The 17,029-nt window shown below is 43.6% G+C and overlaps 1 protein-coding gene across 1 annotated transcript in view; it reads left to right on the forward strand.

Annotated features, from left to right (window-relative positions):
• The window catches only part of GALNT8 (polypeptide N-acetylgalactosaminyltransferase 8), a 57,697-nt gene extending 43,096 nt beyond the window's left edge, over positions 1 to 14,601 (forward strand). The window contains exons 5-10 of the mRNA XM_038401144.2: positions 1,368 to 1,482; positions 4,261 to 4,446; positions 5,938 to 6,075; positions 9,959 to 10,054; positions 11,305 to 11,472; positions 13,418 to 14,601. Coding sequence (XP_038257072.1) covers positions 1,368 to 1,482; positions 4,261 to 4,446; positions 5,938 to 6,075; positions 9,959 to 10,054; positions 11,305 to 11,472; positions 13,418 to 13,576 — 862 coding nt within the window. The 3' untranslated portion in view covers positions 13,577 to 14,601. The remainder of the gene's footprint in view (positions 1 to 1,367; positions 1,483 to 4,260; positions 4,447 to 5,937; positions 6,076 to 9,958; positions 10,055 to 11,304; positions 11,473 to 13,417) is intronic.
• Positions 14,602 to 17,029: the final 2,428 nt, after the last annotated feature.

Consider the following 17,029-nt stretch of genomic DNA (forward strand, 5'->3'; position numbering starts at 1 on the left):
CAACCTATCCTGAGGGACGATTCCTCACTCTCACAGACCTTGGGAGACAGGCCAGTCCTCGCTTACAGACAGCCCCTGAACCTGAAGCAAATACTCACCAGCAACTACACACCACACAACAAAAACAACAACCCAGGAACCAAACCCTGCTACAACCCCTGGTGCCAACTGTGTCCACATATCTATTCAAGGGACACCATCATAGGACCTAAGCACATCAGCCACACCATCAAGGGCTTGTTCACCTGCACATTTACCAATGTGATATATGTCATCATGTGCTAGCAATGCCCCTCTGCCATGTACATTGGCCAAACCGGACAGTCTCTACGCAAAAGAATAAATGTACACAAATCTGACATCAAGAATCATAACATTCAAAAACCAGCTGGAAAACACTTCAATCTCTCTTGTCACTCAATAACATACCTAAAAGTGGCAATTCTTCAACAAAAAAACTTCAAAAACAGACTCCAATGTGACGGTGCAGAAGTGGAATTAATTTGCAAACTGGATACCATCAGATTAGGCCTGAATAGAGACTGGGAGTGGTTGGGTCATTACAAAACCTAAACTTAATTTCCCCAATACTAATTTCTCCCTACTGTTACTCACATCTTCTTGTCAACTGTCTGTAATGGGCCACTATCTTACTACTTCAAAAGTTATTTTTCCTTCCTTGGTATCCTGCTGTTAATTGATTTATCTCATTAAACTGACCTCACACTTGGTAAAGCAACTCCATCCTTTCATGTATTTATATCTGCTCCTGTATTTTCTGTCCATGCATCTGATGAAGTGGGTTCTAACCCATGGAAGTTTACACCCAAATAAATTTGTTAGTCTCTAAGGTGCCACAAGATCTCCTCATTATTTTTGCTGATACAGCTACTACTCTGAAACCTGTCATTATGTACAAGGTATGGAGTATAAATAAACTATTATGAGGCATTTAACATCCATAGTCAACAGAAAGGATTAATGCATCCTGTATTTGTATGCTGCTAACATAACTCCACCCTGAATAAATTCATTATACATCCAGACACTAGTAATGGGTAAATATCTAGATAAATAAGGATGGGCAGAATTTGGCACTAAATGCATTATGGAAATATCTACTGTAAATACAGAGTGGTGGTAGAAATGAGATGGGAAGAAATCAAATCTAGCTAAAGAGCAATTTATTAGGGACTCCCAAACTAGCACAAACAAAATAAGAATTGTCCCAACGAGCCCAATACTCAATCTCCCACTGAACAGGAAATTCAAAAGAGCATAATTAATTTTCAGATGATTGTTTATTCCTCTTCCTGCTTATTTCATAGTTATTTCTTCTCTCCAACTGTATCTCTTCTCTTTCCCAGGAGTCCTTCTATTATGGGGATACTTGCTGCACATAGAGTGTTTCTGGGTGAGATTGGGGTACTGGATGGTGGAATGCATATATATGGAGGGGAAAATGTGGAACTTGGCCTGCGGGTACGTTTAATTCTGCTTCTCTTATAAAATAAATAACGTAAGTGTGGGAATCTGATTTTCAAAAGAACTCAGGGCCAGATTTTGAAGTGCTCAACACAGATAATTGGGCTCAGTTTTTCAAAAAAGCTCAGCTCCCATTTCAGTAGCAAAATGAAATGGCCAGAGTTTCATAAGTGCTGAGCACCTAGCAGCTATTGTGGTTAGATGTTTGGCTGTGTGTGTGTGTTTTTTCCTGTGTGTTGCCCCAGCCCTGCATAGACAGCTGGCACAGAACACCTTGAGCACACTGCCCAATGACCACAAGATCTATTAAGGTATGAAGGTACCAGGCCAGATTTATTGTTGACAAAACCTGCACCACACACCCAAACTACCTCCCAGAGCCTGCACCCCATACCCCCTCCTGCACCCCAACCCCTTCTCCAGCCTGGTGAAAGTGAGTGAGGGTGGGGGAGAGTGAGCACCAGAGGGAGGGGGAATGGAGTGAGCAGGGGGCAGGGCAGGGGCATGGTCTCAGGAAAGAGGTGGGGCAGGGTAAGGGTCTTTGGGTTTGTGCAATTAGACAGTTAGCAACCCAACCGGCGGGCATGTGGCAGCCCTGGCCGTGCCAGAAGAGTGCGCCCAGCAGCGCAGCTGGTAGCTCCCTGGGCACCAGCCAGTACAGGTGCAGCACCGCCCAAATGTCATGTGGATCATGTCGGCACAGGCCTGGCTTGTGTGTGCAGGGGTGGGGGGGCATTGACTGTTCTGCCCTGGGGCCTGGAATTGCTGTCAGCGGGTCTGGTGAGAATATATACATTAGAGATTGTGAGGTGCCCACTGTTACTAAAGCAATAGGGGCCATTTAGTATCTAATTTATAGGCAGAATGTATTTTGTCTTATTCAACAGCAACTACTGCAGTGACTAAAGTGACATAATTGATATCCTGTGAAGAGAATCCCAGGTAGTTTTCTGTGGCTAGAAGGGTAGTGACTGCATCTCAAGGACTCAAGTGTGAAGTGTGGGAGGAATAAATATGGTAGATTCAGAATACTCAGGATCCACCTAGGAAAAAGGTGGGATTGACAGGGGATGAACTCCTTTCCACTTTTAATACATTAAATCATAATGTTTTGTTCAATATCTTCATAAATGATCTGGAGGATGGTGTGGATTGCACTCTCAGCAAATTTGCGGATGATACTAAACTGGGAGGAGTGGTAGATACGCTGGAGGGGAGGGATAGGATACAGAAGGACCTAGACAAATTGGAAGATTGGGCCAAAAGAAATCTAATGAGGTTCAATAAGGATAAGTGCAGGGTCCTGCACTTAGGATGGAAGAATCCAATGCACCGCTACAGACTAGGGACCGAATGGCTCGGCAGCAGTTCTGCTGAAAAGGACCTAGGGGTGACAGTGGACGAGAAGCTGGATATGAGTCAGCAGTGTGCCCTTGTTGCCAAGAAGGCCAATGGCATTTTGGGATGTATAAGTAGGGGCATAGCGAGCAGATCGAGGGACGTGATCGTTCCCCTCTATTCGACACTGGTGAGGCCTCATCTGGAGTACTGTGTCCAGTTTTGGGCCCCACACTACAAGAAGGATGTGGATAAATTGGAAAGAGTACAGCGAAGGGCAACAAAAATGATTAGGGGTCTAGAGCACATGACTTATGAGGAGAGGCTGAGGGAGCTGGGATTGTTTAGTCTGCAGAAGAGAAGAATGAGGGGGGATTTGATAGCTGCTTTCAACTACCTGAAAGGGGGTTTCAAAGAGGATGGCTCTAGACTGTTCTCAATGGTAGCAGATGACAGAACGAGGAGTAATGGTCTCAAGTTGCAATGGGGGAGGTTTAGATTGGATATTAGGAAAAACTTTTTCACTAAGAGGGTGGTGAAACACTGGAATGCGTTACCTAGGGAGGTGGTAGAATCTCCTTCCTTAGAGGTTTTTAAGGTCAGGCTTGACAAAGCCCTGGCTAGGATGATTTAACTGGGACTTGGTCCTGCTTTGAGCAGGGGGTTGGACTAGATGACCTTCTGGGGTCCCTTCCAACCCTGATATTCTATGAAAATACACGGAGGCCTCATTCTTCATTGCCCTGATACATGTATATTCATTTACATCATGCAAGGTGGTTGTAAAGCATCACCATATCAGAATGGTACCATTATACCTCTTCTCTGTACTGGTATATCTGACTGCACAAAATGCAGGGGAATGGAGAATCAGGCCCATTAAATACATTTCTGCCCAGAAAAGTGACTTCAAAAATTGCATTGTAGGGCTCCTTTTGCATTGTCCCTCAATGATTTCTTGTATCAAATGCACTCAGTTTGTAAGTAGATTGATGGGGGGGAGTGAGGTTTCTAGGTGCCAGCCCTGTAAATAGCCTGGGATATGCACCCTTCTCCTGCACCCTCACTCATAATTAAGATTCTGTAGGACCAGATGTGCTCTTTGTGACACCTGTATAACCTCATGCAAAGGATTTACACGGGAGTAACTGCTAGGTCCTGTAACTGAAAATTAATAATAATGCAAAAGACTAAATAGCCTCCACCTCACTCTCCTGTACCTGTGTTGGCTCTGCAGGGCTTAAAAGAAAAGTACTGAAAACTTCACTTAATCATTAAAGTCAGGAGAAATTACTCTGAATGCTGACAGTGAGCAGATCTGTTGAGTAAGGAGGTACAATTTTTAGTCACTTGTGTAGAACAAAATCATGTTAATGGCTGGTGAAAAGAGCCAAGTCCAAATGCACATTCATTGGATCTCCTGCTTCATCCATACAGGTTTGGCAGTGTGGTGGTCAGATAGAAGTCTTGCCCTGTTCAAGAGTTGCTCACCTGGAAAGAGCGCACAAACCCTACTTGCTGGACTTGAGCATTGCTGTGAGACGCAACGCCCTGAGAGTGGCTGAAGTGTGGATGGATGACTATAAATACATGGTTTATTTCGCATGGAATCTTCCTGTTGAGGTGTATATGCTTGTTTGGTTGTTTAGAATTGGTTTCTTTAAATTGAGATGGTCATTCATATGGGATCAAATCACTAATAGTGGTCTAAGCAGGCCAAGAAATCATAATGAGGCCAGACATAGCAAACAGAGGTGTTTGTGAGATTTGTCCCTTTAAAACCTTTAATATTATTATTATAGTGCCTAGGTGCCTGAGTTATGGACCAGGACTCCATTATGCTAGGCATTGTACATAGAACAAAAAGATGGTTTCTGCTCCAAACAATGTAATAATTTCTAACTTTTTTAAAAGAAAAAGTATGTTTGGATTTTTGCAAGTTATGATAATAGAGCAAATGAACTGGGCATCCTTTAATATCTTTTAAAAATGCACTAACATATAATTGGCAAGTCAGTTACTTTTCATCAAACGACCCAGCAACACCCTACAATAATTGACCTCCATGCCCAAAATGCTGTAGAGTCCCATATCCCCACTATCTGACACCGATTTTCTTACAGGCAAGGGATAAAGAAAGAGTGGGCCTTACAGCATGCTCTGCAGGCTGAGAAACATTTGTGTTGAGAAATCAAGCAATCAGAATTAAGGGAATTAAGAGAGGTGGTTGAAAGCTCAACCTTAACTTTCCTCCATTGTTGTGCTCATGCCTTCAAGTACAGTCTCTCTACATATCATTGTAAGTTATGCCAATTAATACCATATATAATGCAAACTGGAATTTCTTATACATCGTTATTATAGTAAATCCCAGTGCAGTGCTTATATTCTTCAAGCTTGGCTAGATTTGTAAATCTCATAGAGATTGACAAAGCACACCTCACCAGCATGGCAAAATGGCAGCTTCCTCTTTGATACTTTGAGATATTTTTGGTTCTATTTTACACATTTAAAATGCGTAGTGATTTATTGTTCTTCATAACTAGTAACAGATCACATTTTTGTACACTGCCATTTTCCTTTAAATGTGACCTGGCAAAGGGAGGGGGAAAGGTTTTGTGACCTTATTTTCTTTATTTTTTGATCTAAGAAACTCTGCGTACTGTTTTTAATTTTTATTTCCTCCCATTTAAAGACATCAGGAATGTCAAGTCATTTTTTAATGGAAGAATTTATAGATCAAAGTTGTATTACCCTTACCTGGAACAGTGTTTTGAATCTTTAAGAAAAGGAGACTTTTTTTTTGCCAGTGGCGTAATTAACTAAATGTTAATGAAAACAAAATAGCTTGAATAAAAAAGCACTTATTCTCTCAACTAATTAGTTTTTACATCCATTGTATCTGTGATTTCATAGACATACTCATTCTTCAATCATCCATAGAGCCTTCCAGGCAAAACACACAGATTTTAGATATTCTTTATATATTATGAAGAAGCAACAAAAAGGGGGTGGGGGCACAAGTCCATTTTCCCTCCTCTCTTCCCCCCTCCCTCTTGTAGGTCGCTTTTAAAATTGTCTGAAAAAATGTGGTTGGTGGGTTTTTTTTTTCAGAATCCAGGAATAGACTATGGAGATGTTTCTTCCAGAAAGGAGCTAAGAAAGAAACTGAACTGTAAAAGCTTTGACTGGTACATAAAGAACGTTTATCCTAATTTAATACCTTTGACCACCATTGTTGGCTACGGAACAGTAAGTACTGTGCATGACTACTGAATAGATTCAACAGTTAGATATCTCCAATATTATGAAGGTTGTTGAAGGCAATTTCTTCTGTGTTCCTGATCAGTCTAACCCGGGTTGCTCTTGTAAATTGGTCATATTCAAGTATGTTTTACTAGAGGTTTTAGAGACCTTTAAAGTGAGTGTCGTCTTTCTGTAAAACTTGTTGCATATCTAAATTGTGCCCATTGCATGTCTACAAGCATACACATTAAATAGCATAGGAAAATATTAAGAAGGACACATTTTTGTGCCACGTAAGAATGCTCATAGAGCAGGGAACAACAATGGATGAAATCTCTCCCTATAATTGTCTGCAAGGTTCAATAGAATATTATGCAGATGCATCACAGAAATTAAAAGTTCAACAAAGTAATCATTGCCTGCTGTACAGCTATAAATTAAAGGGAGGACAGTATCTTCTAGTCACTCATTTCAGAGTTGTTAAGTTGCTTTTTTAATTTGGACTGGAACAATAATCATAAGCGTCATGATAGAGGGGAAAGTTATAGCTAAAGAAAAGTAAAGTATACAGACTGTGAAAGAAACAATTGTCAATTTAAAAACAATGGACCACATTTCCAGACCTCCTCTGGCTGAACTGGGCACACGCAGACTATGCCATATGCAAACTCAAATGTGCAGGTTGTGCCAAGTGCAAACTCAAACACATGCAATCCTTTGTTTTGTGCACAATGAAACTGAACACAATTGTTTTTAAAAATTCAATCAAATTATTTTTTTTGTTTTTATCAAAAAGATATTTACAAAAAGTTTCAATGGAAAAAAATCAACCTTTTCTATTGGTGATGCATATAGTGATGTGGTTTATATAGGACTGCTCTATGATTATACTGTGTCAGCAAACAATTGTGTTATAGCAGGGTTCCCTGAGGAGTTGTCTACACTGTAGAGCCTTTGCCAGAACCCCTAATGGAGATGCACCATATGTTAATTGAATGAGTTCTTCTGCCAATGTACGCAAAACACTGTTAGAGAAGAAATGAGCAGGTTGACCCAGAGGCAGATTTGAGTATGGGCTTCTTTATTGCAATACTTGTTCCCCTTGCCCAATTGTTGAGTAAGCACTGGATTAATTACAACACACTCTTTTTATCTAAGTTAGTATGTAAATTCCTACATTTACTTCAACACCCCCACACCTTGAGTAATATGAACGCCCATACAATGAATATTAATAACTCTATACTGAATATAATTATCCCCGCCCCCTATTACTGTTTACAGCATTATCATATTCTACAAATAACTTTTACTTTGAAGATACATTTCTTTACAATAATTGCAGCCACAAATTCAAGTACAATCAGGCAGGCAGTTCAGTAGCCAGTTGGAAGGCATTCATTCCTCGAAGGGCCTGGGCTTCTAAGACCCGTGTTCGATGTTGCTTGACCTGGAGCTGCCTGTACACCTGGATTAAATAGTCCCAGTTCATCCAGGTGGGTTCTGGTACCACCATAGACTAATTAGTGGGTATCGTTGGGTGTCTGGTTACATTAAGCTGTCACACGGCTGTTATATGAATTTGGTAAGTGTAGTTTCCCAGCTGCAAGAAAAAGTTTCCTGGTCCAAATACCACCCTCTCCACACAGATGGTTTCTGTGGCCATCCCTCCCATGTATTTCCCTGTCCCACCGGCACTAAGCCTATGTGTGGATAGTACACCTCAGACCCTATTAGAAACTGTGTGTCATTATTTTCCATTAGCACCTGCCACACGGGTTCTTGGGACCATTTCCATCTGCATCCAACCCCAAACCCTGTCTGTAAAAGGGTGACCGAGGTCTATTTTCCTCCAGCCACTCCCCTGACAGTAAGGGTACACTGACCCAGTGTACAATCCCCCAAGGTTGTCTGCCAGGTGGCTTCTAAAGGGTCAATACACCTTTAATTGATATGCTACATTGGTTCCCTCCAACCCAGATGGCCATAAACCCCAGCGGGCATCCTGCAACAGATTTACAAGATGATTGTTGAGGGTTTGTTGAACCTGGCCACATGCTTCTCCCCACAAAATAGTTTTCACACTGTTTACCAGTTCACTCATAAGGCATTCTGTAATATTCTTGAGAGTTTGAATGACATTTCTCAACAGACAGTCAGCTGAGCTAAGTGCAGACCCCTGCAATAATCCACCCTGTCCCTTAACCCCAGGGCATGTTCCAGGCATTGAATTCGAGCTGCTGAGTCAGCTTCCTGCAGCGAGTTCCATCCTTCCCATAGGTAGTTTGTAAGAGCTCACCATTTTCGGGTGTTCTTTTCTACTGAGTTTGTAATTGCCCATAGCAGCATTCTTTCACCTACTTTGGTAAACCGAGAACAGTTAGTAAATGCATTACTGAGGTACCAGACAGTGGGGAATGGAGTAATAGATATTTGTAAATCTGATGCATTAAGAACCACAGGTCTTTGGATGGAGGTAGACCACCATGGGGATAGGTGTGTTGCAGACAATTTGGAGGGAGGTGGAAGAATAGGGAGGGGAAGAAGTTTAATTAAGGTGCATTTTCCCTTGGTCCAAAAGGGGGCAGCATGACATGTCCAATAAAAAGGGGGTGCCATGCCTGAAGAATTTAGGGGAATCCAGAGAGGGGTGAGATTTCCATCTGATGTCCACGTACCCCAGAGAGCCGAATCATTTCTCCGCAGCGTTAACGAGAGGAGAAAGGCACACACCAGTGCATAAACAATCGCCTGAGTGGTTTCTACAAAGGGACCTAAGTGACCACCCATTCCTCCCACCTTAAATGTCCACTTTGCTGAACTATTGTGGATATATTCGTATGCTTGTAAGAAGCCATTATTAAACCACTGGAAAAAACGATTGGTTGGGCTGCATCCATTTTGCAAGTATGCTTGGCACCACGCACTGAGGGTGTCAGGGTTAGTAGATGGTGCATTAGGGGAAAGGGAGGGGAGAGTGGATTGACATGGGGTATCCTTGGGTGTCCCATGGGCCATGGTGTGTGATAGCATGGAGGGTGTAGGTTTACTGACCACTTCGGGTGCTTTGGGTAAGGCAACACACCTACTCCCACCTCTTTGTACCCATAGTGGCGAGGATAGGGAATGAACCCCAGGTGATATGCAGTACCACAATATGAATACCTTTCTGAATCATAAGTTCCTCCCTGCTACCAAGGAATTGTTCACTTTTGATACCAGGGCCACTGTCGGACTTCTAGTAGTACTTTGGTTCCTATTGCTTTTCAGAATTTACTGGATAATGGGCTGGATGCTCCGGGGTGTAATAGTTTGATTCCTGTTGCAAAAACAGAATCACTTCATTCCTTTTGGCATTTGGTTAAAGCATTATAATGCTTTACCTGAGAGACATGAGCCCACCAGTGCTGACCCTCATGGGATAAGCACACCAGAGATGGATGAATCATGTCAGCTACCAGATAAGGACCCTTACATAATCCAACAAACATTTCCCTCAATGACATTAGCTAAGCGAAGCACTCTTTGGTCCGTCTACACAGGGTTTTTGCTGGCATAGCTACATTGGCCAGTGGATCTGATTTTTTCATACTTATAGCTAGGCCAGCAAAACTTTGTAGTGTAGACCAAGCTCCATTGTTTCTCTGATGTATAGACACTAGAAAAGCCTTTAGATTTGCTTCTCATGTTTTCTGGGATTAAATCAATTCTGAAAAGCTGTTTTACAGTTTCTTCTTCAAAATCCATCCTATGTTCTCCTGTTACTTCAGAGCTCTGAAGCAAAACTGCAAACCAGCATAGCTCTCAGCAAAGCTTACAAACACAGTGGTGGTAACGGGAAGATGTGGTCGTTATTCCATGCATTAATATGCCTGTTTTATCTCTGTAGATGAAAAACACTCTGAATGAGAACATCTGCATAGATCAAGGCCCTGTCCCAGGAAACACTCCAATAATGTATGGCTGTCATGCTTACTCACCACAGGTATTAAAAACAAGCTATTTAACTGCAACCAGAAATCTTTTATTAGCCTTTGCTTTGGATTCTTAGCTAGACAATGAAATAGACTCCTGAAAATTGTTCTTCATGTGCTGTCATGCAGGGAAGACTACATTTTATTTTGTAAGTTGCATTGGCCCGCTAAACCCAGGGTTGTGAGTTCAATCCTTGAGGGGGCCATTTAGGGATCTGAGGAAAAAATTGGAGATTGGTCCTGCTTTGAACAGGGGGTTGGACTAGATGACCTTCCAACCCAGATAGTCTATGATTCTATGAAGTAAAATCTCAAATCAAAAATGAATGGCAGTAGTCTCATAGACTTTAAGGTTAGAAGGGACCATCATGATCATCTAGTTTGACCACCTGCTCATTGCAGGCCAGGGCAGATTCCATCGTGGTCTAAGTACATTAAGTCAGTTCCATCTTTATGGGGAGGTGACCTCACTTACTACCTCCCCTCCCCATACACATATTGACAATCATTGTTCTTGCCAGTGGTGGTTCCAGCAGAGAGGCGAAGGACTGAATGGGATGCAGACTGAACTCCTCACTCTTCACTTCTTGTTCTGTCAGTAGGAAGGACACTAGTGATTATAGTTCCACCATAATAATCTACCTGTTTTCTATGAACAGAGGAGAACAAGAGTGATGTCAGAGCTCTAGTGCAGGGGTGGCCAACATGAGCCTGAGAAGAAGCCAGAATTTACCAATATACATTGCCAAAGAGCCACAGTAATATATCAGCAGCCCCTCATCAGCTTCCCCATTCCCAGCTCCTTTCATCCACCGGCAGCCTCCCTCCCTGCACCTCCTGATCTGCTGTTTCCTGGTGGGTAGGAGACTCTGGGCAGGAGGGAGAGAAGTGAGGGCATGGCAGACTATGGGGAGGGGGCAGGAAGGGGTGGAGTGGGGGCAGGGCCTGTGGCAGAGCCAGGGGTTGAGCAGTGAGAACCCCCTGGCCCGTTGGAAAGTTGGCACCTATAGCTCCAGCCCTGGAGTCAGTGCCTATACAAGGAGCCACATATTAACTTCTGAAGAGCCGCATGTGGCTCTGGAGCCACAGGTTGGCGACCCTTGCTCTAGTGGGTCAAATTCATCCTAGTTTAACTTCAGTGATATCAATGAAATTGGCCCTATGTATCTAATGTTAGTCAGTTTCACAAATGTCTGGTATCCTTCTTTGGGATTTCGTCAATGTCTTAGCTCACCTACTCCAATGTAACGTTCCCTTTCAGCACTTGTTTTATCTCAGCACTGGAGAAATGTATATAGGAGGCCTACGATCTCGACAGACTACAGTAGATCGGTGCCTAACTGACCCTGGCACAGGGGACCTGCCATTTATAGAGCAATGTAATGAGGCTGTGAAAAAGGGACTGAACATGCATTGGGATTTTAAGCAGGTAGGTGAATTTCTATGTCCCTACATTTCAATGGCATCTTTCATCCTGAAGGAGCCTAAAATGCTTTACACACAAGAGGACAAATTTCCATATGAGGAACCCCAGCTGTAGGATTTGCACATGCAATTCAAGGAGCCAAGCTGATGTCATTGGGAACATCAGGTGCTTCACACCTAATGGATCAGGACCTGGATACCTCAAACTCTGTTTTATCCTCCGCTCTCCCAACAAGACACCCAGCCTCCTTAGCAACAACACAGCAGGACGGACCCAGATTCTGACCATCACTCACTGGGATCAGGCCATTCTCGGCAGCAGGAGCTTGGCTACTACTTGTCAGAAGAGATCAGAGTGGGCTGACATCTGTTCAGTACAAAGTGATCTGATAAAGCCTTCATCCAGGACAGACAATTTTTACAAATGCAAAACAGCCTGACCCACCAAAGCCATACTCCTCTGCCCCACAAAAATGCTTTTGGATTTGGGATTTGAGTTCCTTAATTTTGTGCAGTACTTAAACACCGCAGTGATAGCTGGCATCAAATCATTAGATAGATCGACTCAAGTTCTGGGCACAGGGCCTCCCTCTGCTTCTTTGGTATCTGGTTTAAGATACTCAGATACTACTGTGATGGGGTGGTATAAAAATGTAGGCAGGGAGAGAGAGAAGAGCATGGTGGAGAGTTTGACAAGTTCTTGGCAAAGAGAATTGAGACCAGGCAGAACTCAGGCCAGCCTGGCTCTGCTCCCCAGAGTTCTCAACCAAGTATCCCCTAGTTGCCATCCTCTTTCTTCCCCCCCTGCCCTGCCCCAGGGAAAAATGTTTTGAAACATTGTAGATCAATGTTACTGATCTGGCATGAAGGATGGGGTTCTGACAGATTCCTTTTGTCCTTAATCTGGCTTGTGACATGTGCCTGGAGACAATTTAAAATAGGAAACGGATACCTTTGAAAGGCTGCCAATCCATCTTAAAAGCAAACCTATAAGTCATATACAAGGGTATGCTGTGACACACAAAAAACTGAGTTTTGTAGCGGGGCCCATTGAAGCTGGATGGACCCACCCTATTTAAAAGGAAAACTATATTAAAGTGTAAAGCTTTGGCAGCCTATTGATATCGCTATGATGTCACCTCTTTAAATTACTCCATTCTACAGAAAACATTTCACATTTTAGTATTGACTTGTGAAAAACCAGCTGCCTTGAGTGAGTTCCCTTTGATGATAGGGTTGTCCTTGTGCAACATGTGCATTAGTGCCAGCCTAAAGACCTATTCAGTGATTTATTTGAACTCTAAAGAAGGTAACTGTATTTTAATAGGCTTTATAGATTTCCCTGTAACTTTCCTCTGATCTCTCTTTGTCGGTACACATGAAGACTCTTCTGTTTACCAGAAAAGACTTGTTGTTTTTGTATCTCTGATTAATTTATAGGGATCACATCTGTAAATATTGTCTAGGCTTTGAATACTTAAATAACTTTATCATTCTGCTGTGTCCTCTTCTTTGCTGACTTACAGAGTCATAGATTTTAAGACCCAGAAGGGCACCTAGATCATCGAATCTGACTTCCTTTATAGCACAGGCCATGGACCTCACCCAGCACCTGCACACTATTCCAACAACTGAAATGAGACCAAAGTATTTTTTCTGTTACTAATTTATTACTAACTGGCAGCCTGATGTTAACTTCACTCTAGAGTAATAACTTTCCACCTTCTGAAGCTGCACAGTTTGGTTCACTCAGTCAAACCAAGAAACTTTCTTTCCTACCTATGACCATAGTCAAGCTAGATGTAGTGACATAAATGTATTCTGTCTGTGTGCAGAGAACACTTTCACTGACCTGACATATTACAGAAATCAAGAGAATTGTTTACTGCCTTGGCACTCAGTTCTGAAATGCAGACTGCAGCTTGTCTCATGCTTCTTTCATTTTGCAGGGATCATCCGTGATGAACAAGAAAACTAAGAGATGCCTCGAAATTGTAAAGGACAATCCATCTTCGCCTGCCAGACTTGTAATGCAGAACTGCAGTGGACAAAAATGGAATATTCAACATACAGTTAAGGATTGGGGTAAGAGAAGTGCTCTGAGATAGCTTATTTATCCCAACCAACAGATGACTTGGCATTGACTCTAGGAAGCGGGGAAATTGGGATCACCAGGAAAACATTTTCTTCAGAGGTTTCCAAAGAAGAGCAAGACTTCTATGTTGCTAGGATACAGATTATCTTGGGTAGACTCTATAACATTTTGGAGAGCATATAATGGGTATGAAGGAATGTATGCTCTGAATTATGGGAGGATATGGGCACATAAACAGGAGGGTGACGGACACGTACCAGTTAGTTATCGTTGTGTGTATTTAAGTTGGCAGTCAGTGAGGACAAACTGGAACCAAAGACTGGATGAGAGAAAATTTATCTTGTGTAGACCACTTGGGCAGGAGTTTGAAGATTCTGTGGTAGAGGGGAAACTAAGGAAATGCAAACAGAGATGTTGTTATAAAGCAGGGGTTCTCAAACTGGGGGTAGCAAGGTTATTATAAGGGGGGCAATCTCTCAGCCTCCACCCGAAACCCCGCTTTGCATCCAGCATTTATAATGTTAAATATATAAAAAAGTGTTTTTAATTTATGGGGGGGTCACACTCAGAGGCTTGCTATGTGAAAGAGGTCACCAGTATAAAAGTTTGAGAACCCCTGTTATAAAGAATGTATTATTCAGAGGTGACCAGGACCTACAGCTCCCATTAATTTCAGTTGGAAAGCCGGGTATTCAGTACCTCTCAAAATCAGAACCAAGGTTTTTTGTTTGTTTTTTTACAATGTGACCCTTCTAAATAAGTGGCCTGATTTTCAAAAATGTTGAGCTCCCATTGAAATCAATAAACTACTTGCACTGGCCTCTTATTTTTGAAGATCTTGGTTGAGACTTATACATGATATCTGTACCCTGCCTTTTATATTCAGGGGCCCTTCAGTGGATGGGAAATTACCCTGATTTCAGCTTGACCTTTATACACTAATATCCAGAGATGAGCTGCCAAAATATTAACAACAGGTTCCCTCCTCACCCCACGAGGGGGTCGTTGCCCATCCCTGCCCCCCAGGACTCTTGCCCCATCCAACCCCCCGCGTTCCTTGACCCCCCACCCAGGACCCAGGATCCGTGCCCCATCCATCCCCCTCCCCTGTCCCCTGACTGCCCCCAGAACCGGGCAGGAGGATCTCGTGGGCCACTGTAGTGGGTACCCACTCTACCCCTAAGAGCCAGAGGGACCTGCCGGGGGGCGAGGTGGGGAGTCCCGGCGGTGCTTACCTGTGGCAGCTCCCAGGAAGCATCTGGCAGGTCCCTCTGGCTCCTAGGGGCGGGGGAGTGTAGTTGGGGGGCAGCAGGGGGAGCAGCTGCTCCCCCCACTGATCACATCAAAAGTGGTGCCTTAGGCGCCGACTCCCTGGGTGCTCCGGGGCTGGAGCGCCCACAGGGAAAATTGGTGGGTGCAGAGCACTCACCGGCAGCTCCCCGCCCCACGCCCGGCCCCAGATCACCTCTGCTCCTCCTCCTCCCCTGAACGCGCTGCCCCACTCTGCTTCTCCCTGCCCCCGCTTCCCGCAAATCAGCTGTTCGAGGGTGGCAGAGGTGAGCTGGGGTGGGGAGTGGTTCCCCTGCGCGCCTCCCCCCCGGGTTACCTGCTGTGGTGCAGGTGGCCCTTCTTGCACCCCCCTTGCCCCAGCTCACCTCCACCTCCCTGGGCCTGAGCGGGAAGCCGCCGCCTGCTTTTCAGCCTGCCCCAGCTTCCCGCGTGAACAGCTGATTTGCGGGAAGCCTGGGGCGGGGGCACGGAGAAGCAGAGTGGGGCGGCGCATTCAGGGGAGGAGGTGGAGGTGGAGGCAGAGCGGGGGTGGGGTGGGGAGCTCCTGGTGGGTGCTCTGCACCCACCAAATTTTCTCCTTGATTGCTCCAGCCCTGGAGCACCCATGGAGTCGGCACCTAAGGCGCCACTTTTGGCCAGTTAAATTTAGAAGCCCTTTTAGAACCGGTTGTTCCGCGAGGGACAACCGGTTCTAAAGGGGCTTCTAAATTTAACAACCGGTTCTAGCAAACTGGTGGGAACCGGCTCGAGCTCACCACTGCTAATATCCACTCATCCAATCTGTTAGCCAGTGATGCAATGGAGCGGTGACTTGGTGGCTTCTGGGAGCTTCTTGTCAAAAGCCTGCTGCCAAATTGAAGTGAAGTCTGGGGTTATTTGCTTGTCTCCAAAGGAGTTACCCCCATTCTGTGGATACTGCCAAACCATCCCTGTCAGAAAAGACTTATCCTTGGGGCTCATAAAAATACTTCTGAGAACGGAAGCAGAAAATGTTGTTAGCCTTTGGAATTGAGCAATGGATTACTCCAGATTGTAGGGGTTTTGCAAGCATTTCTTGGAGCAGCATTTTCCTACATTGTCTTCATACCCATTTTATCTTCAGTTTTACAAGCTGAACACTACACTGTCCCATCAGTACATTTTTCAGGAATACAGAGTAAGCATTTCCAGTAAAGGACAGTTTAATAGAGGATTGTTCGCCACATGCTGCCTGCCTCTCTCTTTGGTTATGGTGATGAGTAAATGTGTTTGTTTAAATAAATTGATTCCATGTTCCCTCACCCCGATACACAGGGTTGATTTCAGGCTAATTGGACTTGTTGGTGAGAGTCAGATGGACAGCTCAACACTGCTTCATTTTCTGCTTTCGGTTTGTTATTTGATAGGATCAGCTGTAATTGCTCCTGTATTAATCACTCTTATTTCCTGTATTTGTTTGGCCCATGCAAATGTTTGTCACTGTGAACACCTGTAAAAATTAAATTTCAATGGAAGTTAAATGTGGTGAGTTTCTTTGGCATCCCCCTTTCCCCCGCCGTTGTTAAACTTAATTACATTATTGTCGCTATTACCAAGTGGTTCAGCTATATTCACCTCTTGGACCAGATTCCGTGCTCCACTTAGGACTAAATCAAGATTTGCCTCTCTCCTTGGGGGTTCCAGGATGAACTGCTTCAAGAAGCAGTCATTTAATATGTCTAGAAATTTTATCTCTGCATCCCGTCCTGAGGGGACATGTACCCTGTAAATATGAGGATAGTTGAATACCCCATTATTATTGTGTTTTTTGCTTTTATAACCTCTGTAATTTCCCTGAGCATTTCACAGTCACTGTCACCATCCTGGTGAGGTGGTCAGTAGTATATGCCTAATGCTATACTCTTATTGTTCAAGCATGGAGATTCTATCAGTAGAGATTCTCTGGTACAATTTAAGTCATTTAAGATTTTTACTTTATTTGACTCTGTGCTGTCTTTCACATACAGTGCTACTCGCTCACCAGCATGACCTAATCTGTCATTCCTATATTTTTGTACCCTGGTATTGCCACATTCCATAGATTATCCTCATTCCACCACATTTCTGTGATGCCAAATGACTATTATAATAATATCTTCATTTAATGCCAGGCACTCTAGTTCATGCCAAGTTTGAGTTTGTACTGCATTTGCCTCCT

Source organism: Dermochelys coriacea, chromosome 1 (genome assembly GCF_009764565.3).
Source record: "Dermochelys coriacea isolate rDerCor1 chromosome 1, rDerCor1.pri.v4, whole genome shotgun sequence".
NCBI classification, from domain to species: Eukaryota; Metazoa; Chordata; order Testudines; family Dermochelyidae; genus Dermochelys; species Dermochelys coriacea.